Raw genomic sequence first — 21,428 nt, 5'->3', positions numbered from 1 at the left:
CTTAACCAACAGTGCAGTTCAAGAAGAAGAAAATATTTTGTAACTGGGGGGGTGTGTGCATGCGTGTGTGCGTGCTCATAACACTGTGTGTGTGTGTGTAACACTGTGTATTCCAGTGAGGCAGACTCATGCACGGTGTCGTGGCTATGTGAACAGGCGGCCCAGCGCTACTACCAGGCCTGTGGACTCCTGCCACGCCTTTCGCTGCAGAAGGAGGGTGCTCTGCTCTCTCCCCAAGACCTGCTACTGGCTGTTCTCCACACCAATGAAGAGGTGAGGCCAAACACTTACGATAGTGTGGAAATACACATAAAACACCGGAGGTTGGAATAATTGTGTGAAAATGATAATGCACTTTTAGTGTAAGAGCTGTTTGAAAAGATCGGCTGAAATTTCAGCCTGTTTTGGTAGGATGGAGTAAATTAATTAATAGACCAATAGGAAAGAGTTCCAAACTTATCAAATTATATTAGTCACCTGCGCCGAATACAACAGGTGTAGTAGACCTTACAGTGAAATGCTTACTTACAAGCCCTTAACCGACAATGCAGTTTTAAGAAAATACCTATAAAAAATGTAAGAGAACAATAACAAATCATTTAAGGGCAGCAGTAAATAATAATAGCGGGGCTATATACAGGGGGTACCGGTACAGAGTCAGTGTGCACCGGTGTCGAGGTAATTGAGGGAATATATACATGTAGGTAGAGTTATTAAAGTGACTATGCATAGATAATAACAGAGTAGCAGCAGCGTAGAAGGGGGGGGGGGGAATGCAAATAATCTGGGTAGCCCTTTGATTAGCTGTTCAGGAGTCTTATGGCTTGGGGGTGGAAGCTGTTTAGAAGCCTCTTGGACCTAGACTTGGCGCTCCGGTACTGCTTGCCATGCGGTAGCAGAGAGAACAGTCTGACTAAGGTGGCTGGAGTCTTTGACAATTTATAGGGCCTTCCTCTGACACAGCCTGGTATAGAGGTCCTGGATGGCAGGAAGCTTGGCCCCGGTGATGTACTGGGCCGTACGCACTACCCTCTGTAGTGCCTTGCGGTCGGCGGCAGAGAAGTTGCCATACCAGGCAGTGATGCAACCGGTCAGGATGCTCTCGGTGGTGCAGCTGTAGAACCTTTTGAGGATCTTAGGACCCATGCCAAATCTTTTCAGTCTCCTGAGGAGGAATATGTTTTGTTGTGCCATCTTCACGACTGTCTTGTTGTGCTTGGACCAGTCAGGAAGTCCAGGATCCAGTTGCAGAGGGAGGTGTTTAGTCCCAGGGTCCTTAGCTTAGTGATGAGCTTTGAGGGCACTATGGTGTTGAACGCTGAGCTGTAGTCATTGAACAGCATTTTCACGTAGGTGTTCCTTTTGTCCAAGTGGGAAAGGGCAGTGTGGAGTGCAATAGAGATTGCATCATCTGTGTATCTGTTGGTGTATGCACATTGGAGTGGGTCTAGGGTTTCTGGGATAATGGTGTTGATGTGAGCCATGACCAGCCTTTCAAAGCATTTCATGGCTACAGAAGTGAGTACAACAGGCCGGTAGTCATTTAGGCAGGTTACCTTAGTGTTCTTGGGCACAGGGCCAATGGTGGTCTGCTTGAAACATGTTGGTATTACAGACTCAGTCAGGGAGAGGTTGAAAAAGTCAGTGAAGACACTTGCCAGTTGGTCAGCGCATGCTCGGAGTACACGTCCTGGTAATCCCTCTGGGTCTGCAGCCTTGTGAATGTTGACCTGTTTAAAGGTCTTACTCACATCGGCTGCGGAGAGCGTGATCGCACAGTCGTCCGGAACAGCTGATGCTCTCATGCATGTTTCAGTGTTATTTGAATCGAAGCGAGCATAGAAGTAATTTAGCTCGTCTGGTAGGCTCGTGTCACTGGGCAGCTCTCGGCTGTGCTTCCCTTTGTAGTCTGTAATTGTTTGCAAGCCCTGCCACATCCGACGAGCGTCGGAGCCGGTGTAGTAGGACTCAATCTTAGTCCTGTATTGATGCTTTGCATGTTTGATGGTTTGTCGGAGGGCATAGTGGGATTTCTTTATAGGCTTCCGGGTTAGAGTCCCGCTCCTTGAAAGCGGCAGCTCTACCCTTTTAGCTCAGTGCGAATGTTGCCTGTAATCCATGGCTTCTGGTTGGGGTATGTACGTACAGTCACTGTGGGGACGACGTCCTCGATGCACTTATTGATAAAGCCAGTGACTAATGTCGTGTACTCCTCAATGTCATCGGAAGAATCCCGGAACATGTTCCAGTCTGCAAGCAAAACAGTCCTGTAGTTTAGCATCTACTTCATCTGACCACCTTTTTTTTTATAGACAGAGTCACTGGTGCTTCCTGCTTCTCTGCCAATAACAGCTAATTTTCCCCTGCCCACTCCGACATTCCTAGCAACATTTTTGTTGCTAAGAAGCTATTTTTGTTCCTTTTTGACCATTTTAATTGTAAACATTCACACTCAGGTACCTAATTGTTACCCAGAAATGATTTGATATTGAGATAAAAACTGCTGCATTGGACCTTTTCTAACCACTGACACAGGATCAGATCTTATTTAATCCCTCAGTCTAATGGTTAACATTAAGAGTGAGGATAGGGCAATCTGATCCTAGATCTGTCGGTAGAAGAAACTCCTACCTTGAAATTGGCATAAGTAGGAATGTGACATTCTGCTACTTGTGCTGATAATCTGGAACAGTGCTGCCTCAGTTATAAATGGTGATGTGAAGGATTGCAATATTAGACGCACAAATGTGTAATCTCTGCAGTTGTTCATGTAGTGAACATAACTAAATAAGGAAAAGGCTGATGATTATGTCCACTGCAGGTCCTGGCTGAGGTGTGTTCGTGGGACCTCCCCCCTCTTCCTGAGCGCTACAAGAAGGCCTGCCACAGCCTGGCAGTGGGTGAGTATGTGAACAACTGATAACCTCCCTGGTTAATGTCCTGCCCGCGGAGATGTGCGAGTAAGGGAAGGAAAGGGGAAAACCTAGTCTGTTGCGCAATTTAATGCATTCAACCTAAATGTGTCTTCCGCATTTATCCCAACTCCTCTGAATCAGAGAGGTGCGTGGGGCTACCTTAATCGACATCCAGTTCATCGGTGAATAACAGAATTAAACGTTTTGAGAGTGTATGCCTAAATTACTGGTATTTGAATACCTGAAGTGCATTGTTAATCCATGCCATGTGTTTCTGTGTGTGTGTGTGTGTGTGTTGTCTCTCTAGAGGAGAACAAGCGTGTGGCTCGTCTGTGTGAGGTGCAGGATGGCAGTCCCACTGTGTCAGTGTGTGGCCTCAGCCTGCCCCCCTCCTCCCTCTCCCCTCTCCTCCGTGCCCTCAAACTGCAGGCCAGCCTCACCCAGCTACAGCTGTCTGGCAACCGTCTCCACGATGACCTCTTCCCTGAGTTGGTCGCCGCTGCCGTCACCATGCCCCGGCTCCGCCATCTGGATGTGTCCTCCAATCACATCACGGGGGAGGGGCTGAAGAAGGCGGCGAACGCCTTGGAAGGGCAGACTCAACCTGCTTTCCCGGTAACTACACTGAACAAAAATATAAACGCAACATGCAACAATTTAAAAAAAGATTTTAAAGTGAGTTACAGTTCATATAAGGAAATCAGTCAATTTAAATAAATTCATTAGGCCCTAATCTATGGATTTCACATGACTGGGAATACAAATATGCATCTGTTGCTGACAGACACCTTAAAAAAAAGGTAGGGGTGTGGATCAGAAAACCAGTCTGTATCTGGTGTGAGCATTTGCCTCATGCAGCGTGTCACGTATAGAGGCTGTTGATTGTGACCTGTGGAATGTTGTTCCACTCTCTTTAATGGCTGTGCGAACTTGCTGGATATTGTGGTGGAAAATCGTCTTAGAAATATAACACTTACAAGAACTTGTGAATTCAATAAAGGCTTTTAATACAAAATATCATAAGCCGTGTTGGTCCGCGGAACAACCAACTTCCCTGAGCACTGGCTCTGCTTTTATACACACACAGCATATGAGTCCATCCATTTACATTACATTACATTTAAGTCATTTAGCAGACGCTCTTATCCAGAGCGACTTACAAATTGGTGCATTCACCTTATGATATCCAGTGGAACAACCACTTTACAATAGTGCATCTAACTCTTTTAAGGGGGGGGGGGTTAGAAGGATTACTTTATCCTATCCTAGGTATTCCTTAAAGAGGTGGGGTTTCAGGTGTCTCCAGAAGGTGGTGATTGACTCCGCTGACCTGGCGTCGTGAGGGAGTTTGTTCCACCATTGGGGTGCCAGAGCAGCGAACAGTTTTGACTGGGCTGAGCGGGAACTGTACTTCCTCAGAGGTAGGGAGGCGAGCAGGCCAGAGGTGGATGAACGCAGTGCCCTTGTTTGGGTGTAGGGCCTGATCAGAGCCTGAAGGTACGGAGGTGCCGTTCCCCTCACAGCTCGGTAGGCAAGCACCATGGTCTTGTAGCGGATGCGAGCTTCAACTGGAAGCCAGTGGAGAGAGCGGAGGAGCGGGGTGACGTGAGAGAACTTGGGAAAGTTGAACACCAGACGGGCTGCGGCGTTCTGGATGAGTTGTAGGGGTTTAATGGCACAGGCAGGGAGCCCAGCCAACAGCGAGTTGCAGTAATCCAGACGGGAGATGACAAGTGCCTGGATTAGGACCTGCGCCGCTTCCTGCGTGAGGCAGGGTCGTACTCTGCGAATGTTGTAGAGCATGAACCTACAGGAACGGGTCACCGCCTTGATGTTAGTTGAGAACGACAGGGTGTTGTCCAGGATCACGCCAAGGTTCTTAGCACTCTGGGAGGAGGACACAATGGAGTTGTCAACCGTGATGGCGAGATCATGGAACGGGCAGTCCTTCCCCGGGAGGAAGAGCAGCTCCGTCTTGCCGAGGTTCAGCTTGAGGTGGTGATCCGTCATCCACACTGATATGTCTGCCAGACATGCAGAGATGCGATTCACCACCTGGTTATCAGAGGGGGGAAAGGAGAAGATTAATTGTGTGTCGTCTGCATAGCAATGATAGGAGAGACCATGTGAGGATATGACAGAGCCAAGTGACTTGGTGTATAGCGAGAATAGGAGAGGGCCTAGAACAGAGCCCTGGGGGACACCAGTGGTGAGAGCACGTGGTGCGGAGACAGATTCTCGCCACGCCACCTGGTAGGAGCGACCTGTCAGGTAGGACGCAATCCAAGCGTGGGCCGCGCCGGAGATGCCCAGCTCGGAGAGGGTGGAGAGGAGGATCTGATGGTTCACAGTATCAAAGGCAGCCGATAGGTCTAGAAGGATGAGAGCAGAGGAGAGAGAGTTAGCTTTAGCAGTGCGGAGCGCCTCCGTGACACAGAGAAGAGCAGTCTCAGTTGAATGACTAGTCTTGAAACCTGACTGATTTGGATCAAGAAGGTCATTCTGAGAGAGATAGCAGGAGAGCTGGCCAAGGACGGCACGTTCAAAAGTTTTGGAGAGAAAAGAAAGAAGGGATACTGGTCTGTAGTTGTTGACATCGGAGGGATCGAGTGTAGGTTTTTTCAGAAGAGGTGCAACTCTCGCTCTCTTGAAGACGGAAGGGACGTAGCCAGCGGTCAAGGATGAGTTGATGAGCGAGGTGAGGTAAGGGAGAAGGTCTCCAGAAATGGTCTGGAGAAGAGAGGAGGGGATAGGGTCAAGCGGGCAGGTTGTTGGGCGGCCGGCCGTCACAAGACGCGAGATTTCATCTGGAGAGAGAGGGGAGAAAGAGGTCAAAGCACAGGGTAGGGCAGTGTGAGCAGAACCAGCGGTGTCGTTTGACTTAGCAAACGAGGATCGGATGTCGTCGACCTTCTTTTCAAAATGGTTGACGAAGTCATCAGCAGAGAGGGAGGAGGGGGGAGGAGGGGGAGGAGGATTCAGGAGGGAGGAGAAGGTGGCAAAGAGCTTCCTAGGGTTAGAGGCAGATGCTTGGAATTTAGAGTGGTAGAAATTAGCTTTAGCAGCAGAGACAGAAGAGGAGAATGTAGAGAGGAGGGAGTGAAAGGATGCCAGGTCCGCAGGGAGGCGAGTTTTCCTCCATTTCCGCTCGGCTGCCCGGAGCCCTGTTCTGTGAGCTCGCAATGAGTCGTCGAGCCACGGAGCAGGAGGGGAGGACCGAGCCGGCCTGGAGGATAGGGGACATAGAGAGTCAAAGGATGCAGAAAGGGAGGAGAGGAGGGTTGAGGAGGCAGAATCAGGAGATAGGTTGGAGAAGGTTTGAGCAGAGGGAAGAGATGATAGGATGGAAGAGGAGAGAGTAGCGGGGGAGAGAGAGCGAAGGTTGGGACGGCGCGATACCATCCGAGTAGGGGCAGTGTGGGAAGTGTTGGATGAGAGCGAGAGGGAAAAGGATACAAGGTAGTGGTCGGAGACTTGGAGGGGAGTTGCAATGAGATTAGTGGAAGAACAGCATCTAGTAAAGATGATCCCACATGCAAATTAAGTTACTTCCCTCAGTCCATCTGCTTTCATTTAGGTTAATGGTGGCGGGACCCTTTCATGTCCTAAAAATAATATATTTATTGTGCCTATAGTCCATCTGTTGGTCAGTTGGCTGGCACCCTCCTTTGTGTGTCCCTCTGACATTGGTATGTCCAGCTGTCCTATGGGCCTATGTCTTTGGCCTTTGTACTTCCCTCATCAGAGCTAGCAGATGCACCAAGTGTCATCTTCTCCTCCTGTGGTCTGATGTACACATGTCCTTGCTACTTTTAGTATTACATCTGTCCCTATATGTAACATTAACTCCCACAATATTGGCGAGAACTGGAAAACGCTGTCGTACACGTCGATCTAGAGCATCCCAAACATGGTCAATGGGTGACATGTCTGGTGAGTATGCAGGCCATAGAAGAACTGGGACTTTTTCATCTTCCAGCAAACTACTCGCCCACACGACGTCACACACGCTGTCTGCCATCTGCCCAGGACAGTTGAAATCGGGATTCATCCGTGAAGAGCACACTTCTCCAGCGTGTCAGTGGCCATTGAAGGTGAGCATTTGCCCACTGAAGTCGGTCACGACGCCGAACTACAGTCACGTCCTGGTGAGGACAACGAGCCCGGCAGATGATCTTCCCTGAGACGGTTTCTGACAGTCTGTGCAGACATTCTTCGGTTGTGCAAACCCACAGTTTCATCAGCTGTCTGGGTGGCTGATCTCAGACGATCCTGGTGGTGAAGAAGCCGGATGTGGAGGTCCTGGCCTGGCGTGGCCACACGTGGTCTGCGTTTGTGAGGCCGGATGAATGTACTGTCAAATTCTCTAAAACAAAGTTTGAGGCAGCTTATGGTAGAGAAATTAACATTAAATTCTCTGGCAATAGCTCTGGTGGACATTCCTGCAGTCAACATGAAAATTGCACAGTCCCTCAACATTGTGTTGACAAAACAGCACATTTTAGTGGCCTTTTATTTTCCCCAGCACAAGGTGCACCTGTGTAATGATCATGCTGTTTAATCTGCTTCTTTATATGCCACACCTGTCTAGTGGATGGATTATCTTGAAAATTGAGAAATGCTCACTAACAGGGATGTGAACACATTTGTGTACTAAACAGAGAAAAGCTTTTTGTGAATATGGAGAATGTCTGGGATCTTTTATTTCAGCTCATGAAACATGGGACCAACGCTTCACATGTTGCGTTTTATATTTTCGTTCAGTAATAATAGGATTGATTTTGTATTTACTTAGTTCGTTTGTACTTACTTAGTGTAATTTGTAAGAATAGTTTCTTATTTTCTAGTGAAATACTCTCAGCTGGAACGCAAGTGAAGCTATGAATGTCAGAAGGCCTTTTTTTGTTATCCTTGAATGTTTTAGCATCCCAGAATGTTGTTTCATAAACATATGCATCACTATGGGACTGACGTATAATACTCACCTGTAAGACTCTCGGGGTGCTGTGCCCTTATATGGACTTGTAGGGGCCCAGGATTCTGTACCCTATCTTCAGTGATGGTTTACAGGACACTGGTCTGTGTCATTTTATATTGTTCTATTCTGCACAGAGGTCATGTTATTTAAGAATAGTATATGGACTGACCAAAAGTTTGAATCAATAATGTAGTATGTATGTGTTCACTATTGTTGCTCACCTATAGGTTCAGCAACGTGTCAATTATTCATATCTAAACTATAAGAACAGGATGACTATGTAAAGGATGGCGTAGTGCGGCTATATCAAGTCCGCCTTGCTACATATGGATGGATGTGTTGATGGCTAGCTAAACAAAATGGTCGTCTCTTCCCTCCCATCTCTCTCTAGTGTCTGGAGGAATTGGACCTGAGTGTGAACCCGCTGGGTGATGGTCTGTCCCAGGCCCTGTCCTGCCTGCTGTCAGCGTGCCCCCTACTGGCAAGCCTCTCCCTGCAGGCCTGCAACCTCACAGCCCGCTGCCTACAGCAACACCGTCTCCTACTGGCCAGAGCCCTGGCAGGTAAACAGGCTCATTAATATACCCTTTTCACACTGATATTCTAAATGTTAGCATTAGCCACTCCCGAGACCACCCATACATAGAATGTATGCATGCATGAGTGTAAGTCGCTTTGGATAAAAGCATCTGCTAAATGTTATTTTATTATTTTTATTATTAAATATAATGTAAATAAATGGTGAAGGAGACAACTCCAAATGGATGCATTGCTATCTGTTTGAGGTAATTTGTAATGTTCCAGAAGAATCAGTATCATCTCATCATCCTACAGGTACAGGGCACCTGAAGTCTGTGAATCTATCCCATAATGCTCTGGGCTCTACAGGCTTTGAGCTGGTCCTGAAGACTCTGCCTCTCCACTGTCTCACACACCTCCATCTGTCTGCCATCCGCTGTGGACCCGCTGACCACCCTGCTTTAGAACACCTGACGTCAGTCCTGTCCCAGGTACACAGCACATGCAAACACACAAATGCGCACACACACAAATTCAAATACTGCATCATTAGAATACTTGACATTAATTAAGCATTGTTTGGCTAAAGAACTGCACAAACTATCACATTCTCTAAGTAGCCTTAAGTGGGTGCAAATTTGTCCATGACGGTACACGAAAAGAAACTGATGTGCAATTACAAGAAATAAATCGGTAAATGATAAAAAGCTTTTATTGGTATTTGTCCAAACAATTGGTTAGGTTTCTGGTAACTCTTGTTTCTCTGTAACCAGTAAACCCATACAGGTTACTGCCAAAATAAAGGAAACACTTGAGTAAATGAGGGATATAAAGTATATTGAAAGCAGGTGCTTCCACACAGGTGTGGTACCTGAGTTAATTAGTATAAAAATGCCCATCACTACCGTGTCCCACCATCTTGGCCTGGATGAGGGCCAGGTTCTTGGCAGTCTGGCGAAGTACACTTCCAAGCAAGGGCTTTGGGATGGAGATGCAATATGGCAGTGGTGCCAACATATCTCCTCAGCCACCTGGTGGAAGGGACTTTGTGGATCTGAGGCTCTTTCCCCTGTTGCCTCGATCATCCTACAAATCCCACCACCAACAGCCACCTCAGAGCGCAAATGGTCCTTGTTTGGGAACACACACACCAAAGCACTCAACAGGCTGACCAATACAAGGGTTGAAAAATTGGTGGCCGTTCGGGCAAATGTGAGGCTTTTTGAGCCTGACAACGAGCCATCCTCAACAAGGTTGGAAAGTGACAGTGAAGATGAGGCCTCAGAGTCTGTTCAAGAGGTGGACATTGAGGAGGTCCAGGGAGAAGACATGGAAGCCTGAGAGGAAAACAACCAAAGCTTTAGTTTCTAGACTATCATTTTACAGATGTATGTTGAAAACATTTTTGGGAGATGCGATGGATCATTGGGGATCATTCAATAGTCCCTTTCTTTTGTTGTTCAGTGAAATCTTCCCATGTGAAGAGTCAACTCATTTAAGTTAAATTTGTAACTAAATAGTTTCTTTTTTTCTATTGGAAGGATTTAATCATTTGCAATTATGTCTACTTATGATAAGGTAAAAGGTTTCCATATGATATGGTAAATATATCCGATGCAAAAAACATCTACATTTAAATGGTATTAATATTAATTTGCATATATTCCCATTAATTCCTATGTATTCCCTTTAATTCCCATATATTCCTGTTAATTCCCACGGAAAGTTTCCACCTCTGAATGTTCCCCATAATGTGCAACCCTATACAGGATTATGAGATGTTATACATTTTCTTCTATGAGATCTCATCAGCTAACATCACCTTTTGTGAATTTTGTAAAAAGCTAACGTGTGCTAACATGTAAAAAATATAACCCCTCTGGTCACATGCCTTTGACGTCTAGCTAACAGACTTGGCTTACTTATTAGACGGACCCAAAGTCTCCTCGGGACAACATCGTTTGAGAAACTATAAAATGAGCACCTTCCCGCTGAAGAGATATGGTTTGCAGCCTGGAGCAAAACAATATACCATCCTTGCATTTTTGTTTGAGCTGGTAAGCAGAAGGGCTAACTAAACCAACTAGCTTTTTGGCGTAATGTAGCGTAGACTAGTTTGCGTGGTCGCTGTAGTGATGTGAAAATGTTGCGACTAATGTTGTAGTTCCGTTTCTCTGACAGTTAGTGACTCGTTAGCAACTTACTTATTTTGAGCACATAAATGCTCTCCGAGAACAAAGCGTATAAGATATCCTTAGCCTGTGTTAACCTCAGACCTTATTTTTGGCATATCTCCCTATACCCTATTTATTTTCCCCATTCATTTCCCCTTTAGGAATGCCCAACGGAACAAGAGGTAGAAAATGCGAACTAATTTCCGCTTATTGAACACTTATGGGAGATCAAATCAAATTTTATTTGTCACATACACATGGTTAGCAGATGTTAATGCGAGTGTAGCGAAATGCTTGTGCTTCTAGTTCCGACAATGCAGTAATAACCAACAAGTAATCTAACCTAACAATTCCACAACTACTACCTTATACACACAAGTGTAAAGGGATCAAGAATATGTACATAAAGATATATGAATGAGTGGTGGTACAGAACGGCATAGGCAAGATGCAGTAGATGGTATAGAGTACAGTATATACATATGAGATTAGTAATGTAGGGTATGTAAACATAAAGTGGCATAGTTTAAAGTGGCTAGTGATACATGTATTACATAAAGATGGCAAGATGCAGTAGATGATATAGAGTACAGTATATACATATACATATGAGATGAGTAATGTAGGGTATGTAAACATTATATTAAGTGGCATTGTTTAAAGTGGCTAGTGGTAAATTTTTACATAATTTCCCTCAATTCCCATTATTAAAGTGGCTGGAGTTACATTTACATTTAAGTCATTTAGCAGACGCTCTTATCCAGAGCGACTTACAAATTGGTGCATTCACCTTATGATATCCAGTGGAACAACCACTTTACAATAGTGCATCTAACTCTTTTAAGGGGGGGGGGGGTTAGAAGGATTACTTTATCCTATCCTAGTTGAGTCAGTATGTTGGCAGCGGCCACTAATGTTAGTGGTGGCTGTTTAACAGTCTGATGGCCTTGAGATAGAAGCTGTTTTTCAGTCTCTCGGTCCCTGCTTTGATGCACCTGTACTGACCTCGCCTTCTGGATGATAGCGGGGTGAACAGGCAGTGGCTTGGGTGGTTGTTGTCCTTGATGATCTTTATGGCCTTCCTGTGACATCGGGTGGTGTAGGTGTCCTGGAGGGCAGGTAGTTTGCCCCCGGTGATGCGTTGTGCAGACCTCACTACCCTCTGGAGAGCCTTACGGTTGTGGGCGGAGCAGTTGCCGTACCAGGCGGTGATACAGCCCGACAGGATGCTCTCGATTGTGCATCTGTAGAAGTTTGTGAGTGCTTTTGGTGACAAGCCGAATTTCTTCAGCCTCCTGAGGTTGAAGAGGCGCTGCTGCGCCTTCTTCACAACGCTGTCTGTGTGGGTGGACCAATTCAGTTTGTCCGTGATGTGTACACCGAGGAACTTAAAACTTTCCACCTTCTCCACTACTGACCCGTCGATGTGGATAGGGGGGTGCTCCCTCTGCTGTTTCCTGAAGTCCACAATCATCTCCTTTGTTTTGTTGACGTTGAGTGTGAGGTTATTTTCCTGACACCACACTCCGAGGGCCCTCACCTCCTCCCTGTATGCCGTCTCGTCGTTGTTGGTAATCAAGCCTACCACTGTAGTGTCATCCGCAAACTTGATGATTGAGTTGGAGGCGTGCATGGCCACGCAGTCGTGGGTGAACAGGGAGTACAGGAGAGGGCTCAGAACGCACCCTTGTGGGGCCCAGTGTTGAGGATCAGCGGGGTGGAGATGTTGTTACCTACCCTCACCACCTGGGGGCGGCCCGTCAGGAAGTCCAGGATCCAGTTGCACAGGGCGGGGTCGAGACACAGGGTCTCGAGCTTGATGACGAGTTTGGAGGGTACTATGGTGTTAAATGCTGAGCTGTAGTCGATGAACAGCATTCTCACATAGGTATTCCTCTTGTCCAGATGGGTTAGGGCAGTGTGCAGTGTGGTTGCGATTGCGTCGTCTGTGGACCTATTGGGTCGGTAAGCAAATTGGAGTGGGTCTAGGGTGTCCGGTAGGGTGGAGGTGATATGGTCCTTGACTAGTCTCTCAAAGCACTTCATGATGACGGAAGTGAGTGCTACGGGGCGGTAGTCGTTTAGCTCAGTTACCTTAGCTTTCTTGGGAACAGGAACAATGGTGGCCCTCTTGAAGCATGTGGGAACAGCAGACTGGGATAAGGATTGATTGAATATGTCCGTAAACACACCAGCCAGCTGGTCTGCGCATGCTCTGAGGACGCGGCTGGTCTGCGCATGCTCTGAGGACGCGGCTGGGAATGCCGTCTGGGCCTGCAGCCTTGCGAGGGTTAACACGTTTAAATGTTTTACTCACCTCGGCTGCAGTGAAGGAGAGCCCGCAGGTTTTGGTAGCGGGCCGTGTCAGTGGCACTGTATTGTCCTCAAAGCGAGCAAAAAAGTTATTTAGCCTGTCTGGGAGCAAGACATCCTGGTCCGCGACGGGGCTGGTTTTCTTTTTGTAATCCGTGATTGACTGTAGACCCTGCCACATACCTCTTGTGTCTGAGCTGTTGAATTGTTGAGCTTGAGCTTGAATTGCGACTCTAGATTCTTGAGTGGCGCCTGAAAAATTTTCAACACAAACATGAAACACCTAATGATGGTATTTCTCATGGAAGAATGGTGTCACATCCCTCCAATATAGTTCCAGGCACTTGTAGAATCTATGCCAAGGTGCATTGAGGCTGTTCTGGCGGCTCGTAGTGGCCCAACTCCCTTTGTTGGTGTTTCCTTTATTTTGGCAGTTACCTGTACCACAGGTCTGAGGCAGGCGCAGCTGAAAGCATGTGGAAATAACATTTCACAGGTTGAAAAGGAAGCTTGTCATTCACACTTATCTGCTGCACAACTTTGCCTTTGCTATTCAGGCCAAGAAACATGTGCTGATATGTTGAGGAAGACACAATGGTTGTATCTTAAAGTGTGTATAGCATTTGACTTAAAGGGGAGCTATGGCAAGATTGTCTTCAATAGAGGAACAAATGTAGTGATAGTCCCCCTGTAAGTAGGATTCATGTCGCCTAATGTTTAAGCTGGAGGCCAAGCTGAGAACTCAACATTGATAAATTGGGTGACATAGTACTAACTGCCTGGTACTAAGCAGACCTGGGTTCAAATACTATTTTAAATTTCTCAATTACTTTCACATACTGTACATTTTGAAGTAAGTATTCAGATATTGTTTATTTGAAAAGACAAGTAGTTTAATATTTAAGCAATAAGGCCCAAGGAGGTGTGGTATATGGCCAATATACCACGGCTAAGGGCTGTTCTTAGTGCCAGGACACAGACCGTAGCCGTGGTATATTGGCCATACAGTGCATTCAGAAAGTATTCAGACCCCTTGACTTTTTCCACATTTTGTTACAGCCTTATTCTAAAATGGATGAAATGAAAATTCCTCAACAATCTACATGAAATAACCCATAATGACAAAGCAATAACAGATTTTTATACATTTGCTAAAAATAAAACATTTATTTACGTAAGTATTCAGACCCTTTGCTTTGAGACTTGAAATTGAGGTCAGGTGCATCCTGTTAAAATTGATCATCCTTGAGATGTTTCTACAACTTGATTGGAGTCCACCTGTGGTAAATTCAATTGATTGGACACGATTTGGAAATGCACACACTTGTCTATATAAAGTCCCACAGTTGACTGTATGTCAGAGCAAAAACCAAGCCATGAGGTCGAAGGAATTGTCCGTAGAGCTCCGAGACTGGATTGTGTCGAGGCACAGATCTGGGGAAGGGTGCCAAAACATTTCTGCAGCATTCAAGGTCCCCAAGAACACAGTGGCCTCCATCATTCTTAAATGGAAGAAGTTTGAAACCACCAAGACTCTTCCTAGAGCTGGCCGCCCGGCCAAACTGAGCAATCAGGGGAGAAGGGCCTTGGCCAGGGAGGTGACCAAGAACCTGATGGTCCCTCTGACAGAGCTCCAGCATTCCTCTGTGGAGATGGGAGAACCTTCCAGAAGGACAACCATCTCTGCAGCGCTCCACCAATCAGGCCTTTAGTGTAGAGTGGCCAGACGAAGCCACTCCTCAGTAAAAGGCGCACGACAACCCACTTGGAGTTAGCCCAAAGGCACCTAAAGAACTCTCAGACCATGAGAAACAAGATTCTCTGGTCTGATGAAACCAAGATTGTGCAGCGACGCTCCCCTTCCAACCTGACAGAGATTGAGAGGATCTGCAGAGAAGAATGGGAGAACTTCCCAAATACAGGTGTGGCAAGCTTGTAGCATCATACCCAAGAAGACTTGAGGCTGTAATCACTGCCAAAGGTGCTTCAACAAAGTACTGAGTAAAGGGTCTGAATAATTATGTAAATGTGATATTTATATTTTTATATAAGTTTTTTATTTTTAATAAATGTGCAAAAATTCTAAACCTGTTTTTGATTTGTCATAGGGTATTGGGTGTAGATTGATGAGGGGAAATAAACGATTTAATCAATTTTAGAATATGGCTGTAACGTAACAAAATGTGCAAAAAGTCAAGGGGTCTGAATACTTTCCGAATGTACTGTAGATCACTCCCCCCTGAGGTGTGTTATTGCTATTATAAAAGTAAATAACAGTTTTGTCATACCTGTGGTATACCACGGCTGTCAGCCAATCTGCATTCAGGGCTCGAACCACCCAGTTTATAATGAGCCCTGCGTGTTTATAAACTGGGTGGTTCGAGCCCTGAATGCTGATTGGCTGATAGCTGTGGTATATCAGACCGTATACCACGGGTATGACAAAACACTTATTTTTACTGCTTTAATTCCATTGGTAAACAGTTTATAATGGCAATAAGGCACCTCTGGGGTCTGTGATATATGGCCATTATACCACTGCTAAGGGTTGTGTCCAAGCGTTGGGCCTTCCTCTGACAGCATTGCGTTGTGCTTAAGAACAGCCCTTAGCCGTGGTATATTGTCCATATACCACACCCCCTCAGGCCTTTATTGCTTAATTATTTCCATACAATTGCGCGGTATAATTCAATGGCTATGAAGTTCATTCTTACATGTTCTATTTTTGAGCTGCTTTTGAAGGCAAAAGTTGAATTGAAAACATTGGCATTTGTTTAATTAGATTTTCATAATAGCAAGCCCAGGATGATTGTTTGGTTACCAAGGCAACTACTGCCACTATCTAGCCAGTAAACTTGCTAGCTACTTCAGTGGATGTTGTCACATTTTCTACTGGCAAATGAATACATTTCTAGCGGCAAATACGTTAAATTATAGCCATGGTATGTATAAAAGGGATAATCAACTCAGGGCTCTATGCGTTCTCTGAAAAATAATGCAACTCCGCTAACGTGTCGTGGAACACCTTCCACGTCATGCATTATTTTCCAGAAAACACATTTTTTGGAAATCCACTTGAAGTATTGGCATGTATTTGAAAAAAATTATTCACTGACTCAAATACACTTCCATCCATTTAACCAATAGAAGTAGTTGATTCGGGACACATTTATTTGAAAATACTCACACATAAAATAACTGTTTTAAATATATGATCAAATACACACCCAGGTCTACTACTAATACATAGTTCTAATTGCCTGGTCAAGGGCACACCATGAGATCAGGGATTTGATTGGTCCCTTGCTGAGTCACGGAGGACATGGTTCTGACTGGTTCTTTGTGTGTTCCACAGGATGACTGCTCCCTGACCCACCTAAGCCTGGGGGGAAATGGACTGACGGACAACAGCGTGGCCACCCTCGCCAGGTGTGTGTGCATTTTGTGTTTTCTCTATTCATGTCACCCTTGTCCTTTTAGTTGAGCTGCCTGTGCCTTTTCCAAGTGTCCGCCCTGTACAGTACCTCTGGTTTATGCGATTGTCCAGTATTGAGATCCGTATGTTCTGTGTGTCCAGATGTCTGCCTCTCTGTCCCTCCGTGGTGTCTGTGGACCTGTCAGGGAACCCGGCGGTGACCTCAGCAGGACTCTACAGCCTCCTCTCCGCCCTCCGTGATGCCCAGAGACCTTTGACCCATCTCAACCTCCAAGGTACATTAGGCCTATAGTAGTCTATTGGTTCTCAGTCTGTCTCTGTCTCTCTCTAAGTCCCTCTAATTTGTTCCATCTCTCTTTCTCAGGTTGTCAGGTAGCCGGCCCCTGGGACAGCTGTAGTTTGGACGGCCTGTCAGAACAGGTCCAGGACCTGCGGCTGTGCTCCCAGAGGCTCAACAAACTGGACCGCGAGGTCCTGCAGCAGACCTGGGGCCAGAGGAGTCCCGTGGGCCACTTCCTCTCCAGAGATGCCAAGTGCCTGCTCACTGCTGCCCCCTCACTGTGAGGACGCCTCCTTGGGTTCTCACACCGTTAAAGACAAGTGTCACTTGGATTCCAATACATACACTTGAGATGATTTACACCCTTTGGTCCTCATATTTGAGGCATATTTTGGTGACACAGGCTGCAGAAGGATCTCAGAATGAATGATCTTGTATGCGTAATGTAGATATACTTTTCTCAGTGTGTTTGTGGGTGCGTTTATACATGTATTGTCTATGTATTTGTATGTATTCAATGGGAAACAAAAAAAATAAAGTGAACATGATTGTCATTATTTTTGGGCTGTTTATTTCCATGGTGCTTTTATCCTCCTCACAAAGTTAGCTGATTTTACGGTCAAGCTGTGAAATGATTCAATCCCTCTATGCTGTCTCTTTCCTCAGCCGCTGTCTCCGACACAACTCTCAGGGTGGAGCAAACGGGGCTGTTCCCCGCCTACTTGGTGTGAGCTTCTGAAGACACAGTTGCACACTGTGGTTTCCTACCTTGTTAGTTAACCCACTGACTGGCCTTCTCACTGTTAAATAGTTCCACAGAGGAGGGTGTTGGGTGGGCTTCAAGCAGAGGTAGCAGGAGCTATAGGAGGTCCGGCTCATTGTAATGTCTAGAATGGAATTAATGGAATGGTATCAAACATGGAAACCACATCTCCTCCTATAGCTCCTCTCACCAGCCTCCACTGGCTTTAAGATCATGTGGGAAAAGTGCCTACTCACACCACACACCTCAGTGTTCCACAATATGACTCACTTATTGTCATTTCCAATTTATAAAAAATGTGTAAATGGTTTTTGATGGTGCTACTGCCACCTTGTTAACTGTTTAAGTAGACCCAAACAGAAGCCATGGATTACAGGCAACATCCACACGGAGCTGAAGGGTAGAGCTGGCGCTTTCAAGGAGCGGAACTCTAACTCGGAAGCCTATAAGAAATCCCCCTATTCCCTCTGACGAACCATCAAACAGGCAAGTGTCAATACAGGACTAAGATTGAATCGTACTACACCGGCTCCGACGCTTGTCGGATGTGGCAGGGCTTGCAAACGATTACAGACTAAAAAGGGAAGCACAGCCACGAGCTGCCCGACACAAACCTACCAGATGAGCTAAATTACTAATATGCTCTATTCGATGCAAGTAACACTGAAACATACATGAGAGCACCAGCCGTTCCGGACGTCTGTGATCACGCTCTCCGTAGCCGATATGAGTAAGACCTTTAAACAGGTCAACAGTCACAGGGCCAGAGGGATTACCAGGGCATGTACTCTGAGCATGCGCTGACCAGTTGCCAGTTGACAAGTGTCTTCACTGACATTTTCAACCTCTCCCTGACAGTCTGTAATACCAACATGTTTCAAGCAGACCACCATAGTCCCTGTGCCCAAGAGTTGATTGTGGACTACAGGAAAAGGAGGACAACACGCCCCCATTCTCATCGTCGGGGCTGTTAGTGGGGCTGTTAACAGTTTGAGAGCTTCAAGTTCCTTGGTGTCCACATCACCAATAAACTATCATGGTCCAAACACACTAAGACAGTCATGAAGAGGGCACGACAAAGCCTATTCCCCCTCAGGAGACTGAAAAGATTTGGCATGGGTCCTCAGATCCTCAAAAGGTTCTTCCTCAAAAGGTTCTTCCTGACTGGTTGCATCACTGCCTGGTATGGCAACTGCTCTGCCTCCGACCGCAAGGCACTACAGAGGGTAGTGCGTACATCCCAGTACATCACAGGGCTAAGCTTCCTGCCATCCAGGACCTCTATACCAGGCGATGTCAGAGGAAGGCCCTAAAAATTGTCAAAGTCTCCAGCCACCCTATTCATAGACTGTTCTCTCTGCTCCCGAACGGCAAGCGGTACTGGAGTGTCAAGTCGAGGTCCAAGAGGCTTCTTAACAGCTTCGACCCCCAAGCCACAAGACTCCTGAACAGCTAATCAAATGGCTACCCAGACCCGTCTTTTACGCTGCTGCTACTCTGTTTATAATCTAAGCATAGTCACTTTAACTCTACCTACATGTACATATTACCTCAATTACCTTAACTAACCAGTGCCCCCGCACATTGACTCTCTACCGGTACCCCCTGGATATAGCCTCGCTTGTTATTTTACTACTGCTGTTCAATTATTTTCTATTTTAAATGTTTTATTCACACTTTTTATTTATTTTTCTTAACTTCTTAAAGCATTGTTGTTAAGGGCCTGTAAGTAAGCATTTCACTGTAAGGTCTACACCTGTTGTATTCGGAGCATGTGACAAATAAAATTTGATTTGATGTGTAAACTGTTGCCAACTGCAGTATTATGGTATAGGACAGTGTTGCAAATGTGCAGCAAGTGCATATCTGTGGTCATGTTCTCTTCCCACAGCTGCTGTGCTAACCTATGAGTGTAAGGCAAGCCAGACTAAGACATGTCAAATATGAGAAATCTCTGGTTATGGTGCAAATTCACGAAGTATGACTGACAACCAGGTATGTTTCACAATTAACAATACTTTATTTGGGAAAGGTAGGAAGTGTCTCTTAAATACAAGGGCGGACTCGGACAAATTCCCCCCTCTCATTTTACTGTACCAGTGACCGGTGAAACATAGTCCTTTTTTTTAACCAGCTCATGTTTAATAAAAATACAACAGGTAAAAGCACCACTGGAGATACAACTCACCAGTATAACTGTTCCTCTGTTGCCTCCCTGGTGTGCAGTCTGTCTCTGTCTGCCTGTCACTGTCTGTGATTCTCCTTGTGCTCCTCTGTTGTCACTCTGTCTGTCACTGTCACTCCTAAGTGTTAATTGCTATTACATATAGAGCCAACATATTAACTGGCATTACATCTGTGTGTCTCTCTTCTCCTATATCTACTGCACTCACTTCTGAGCTGTCTCTGCTAAAAACTAGTATCCTTTCCCACTGCACTGGTACCAGAAGAACAGGGGACCACACTGCATGTGCTGGGCCCAGCAACTTCCTACTTATGAATGAATGAACACATTTATTAGATAAAGAATATATATTACTGAATAAATGCCTAATAGATGACCATTGGCTTATATAATACCTTATAATAGCCAAACTACATATTTCAGATTAGTGCATTTCAAGTGTTCCCCCCTGCCCACTTTAGATAAGTGTTTAAGTATGAGGCTACATATGATTCAATACAATAAAACGGCGAGAGAAGGAGAGAGACTGTAGCCAATTGCTACATTAAGGAATTGGCCGTCTCTCTACCTCTCTGTTTTCTTCTTTTGAATTCAATTTACAACCTTCCGTGTTTGTCAAAGAACAATGCCGGGACTAGTTCATGTGGATGCAGATAGATTTCCAGCGGTGTGCTTCATTTGACAGTGTGATAGGCGGGACTTTCCAGCCTCCAGAGTCACTTCTTACGACAGCTCATAACCTCACTTGCTGGGTTGAAGAGACTGAGATTCAGAAGCGAATACACATTGATAAAACAATTCAAATAAGAACAATTCTTATTTACAATGACGGCCTACCCCAGCCAAACCTTAACCCGGACGGCGCTGGACCAATTGTGCGCCGCCCTATGGGACTCTCAATCACGTCCTGTTGTGATACAACCTAGTATCTGTAGTGATGCCTCTAGCACTGAGATGCAGTGCCTTAGACCGCTGCAACTCTCGGGAGCCCTGAGTGACAAGAGTGTGTAAAGCTGTCATCAAGGCGTGGCTACTTTGAAGAATCTCAAATATAAATATATTTTGATTTTTTCAACACTTTTTGACTACATGATTCCATAAGTATTATTTCATAGTTTTGATGTATTCACTATTATTCTACAATGTAGAAAATAGTAAAAATAAAGAAAAACCCTGGAATGAGTAGGTGTTCAAACTTTTGACTGGTACTGTATATATTTAATTCAATTTCGTTTAAATGTTTACTTCATCTTTACAATCATTTTTATGATCTTTTGATTGAAACTCTTCAGTTTTTGTTGGAAAGAGAATGGTTAATACTGAAGAGAAAAAAATATCCAATCAGGATTTTCTTTGGTGGTCTCTGGGTAGAAAAATCGAGCTAGCTCAGTCAAAAGTGGGACAGAAGGCCCAGATAGCCTAGTTAGGTCATGCTCAGGGACTTTGATGAGAAGATCTATTCAGTTGATATACTATTGAGAAATTTATCTGAACACATTTGTTCATCGGGGAGGAGGATGTTGTAACTTTAATGGGTTACAGAGTTAATGTTTACAGTTAATTAATTGAGCTCTATCTTAAAATATTTTATTTTACAGTTATTTACATATGTAAGAGTAATTGTATTAGAATTCAAGTGATGGAGATTGAGAGAACTATGTACATATTTCTGTTGTATTGGTTACTATTGGATTACGCTATTGACTGCACGTACCAGAATGCCTTGCGAAATGAAGGAAGAAAAAAACGAGAACACGCCAGTTATGTACAAGTGACAAGATTATCCTGGCTTTCACTAGCTACTTTCTTTTATTGTTTTGTAGAATCTAAAGTGGTAAAATGTAATGTGAACAAGTATTATTACT

At 45.3% G+C, this 21,428-nt stretch overlaps 1 protein-coding gene across 2 annotated transcripts in view; it reads left to right on the top strand.

The window, feature by feature from the left end:
• Positions 1-17,172, top strand: part of tonsl (tonsoku-like, DNA repair protein) — a 29,893-nt gene extending 12,721 nt beyond the window's left edge. The window contains exons 21-28 of one of the 2 annotated variants that reach the window (XM_071327097.1): positions 117-273; positions 2,822-2,900; positions 3,223-3,530; positions 8,285-8,456; positions 8,782-8,903; positions 16,255-16,328; positions 16,477-16,610; positions 16,700-17,172. In XM_071327097.1, the coding sequence (XP_071183198.1) occupies positions 117-273; positions 2,822-2,900; positions 3,223-3,530; positions 8,285-8,456; positions 8,782-8,903; positions 16,255-16,328; positions 16,477-16,610; positions 16,700-16,899 (1,246 nt within the window). In that variant the 3' untranslated portion in view covers positions 16,900-17,172. Of the gene's footprint in view, positions 1-116; positions 274-2,821; positions 2,901-3,222; positions 3,531-8,284; positions 8,457-8,727; positions 8,904-16,254; positions 16,329-16,476; positions 16,611-16,699 lie in introns of both variants that reach the window. The other variant, XM_071327096.1, reaches the window with a different exon arrangement.
• Positions 17,173-21,428: the final 4,256 nt, after the last annotated feature.

The sequence above is a fragment of the Salvelinus alpinus genome, chromosome 9 (genome assembly GCF_045679555.1).
Source record: "Salvelinus alpinus chromosome 9, SLU_Salpinus.1, whole genome shotgun sequence".
In the NCBI taxonomy this organism is placed as follows: Eukaryota; Metazoa; Chordata; class Actinopteri; order Salmoniformes; family Salmonidae; genus Salvelinus; species Salvelinus alpinus.
This window is presented reverse-complemented; position numbering and strand designations above follow the sequence as displayed.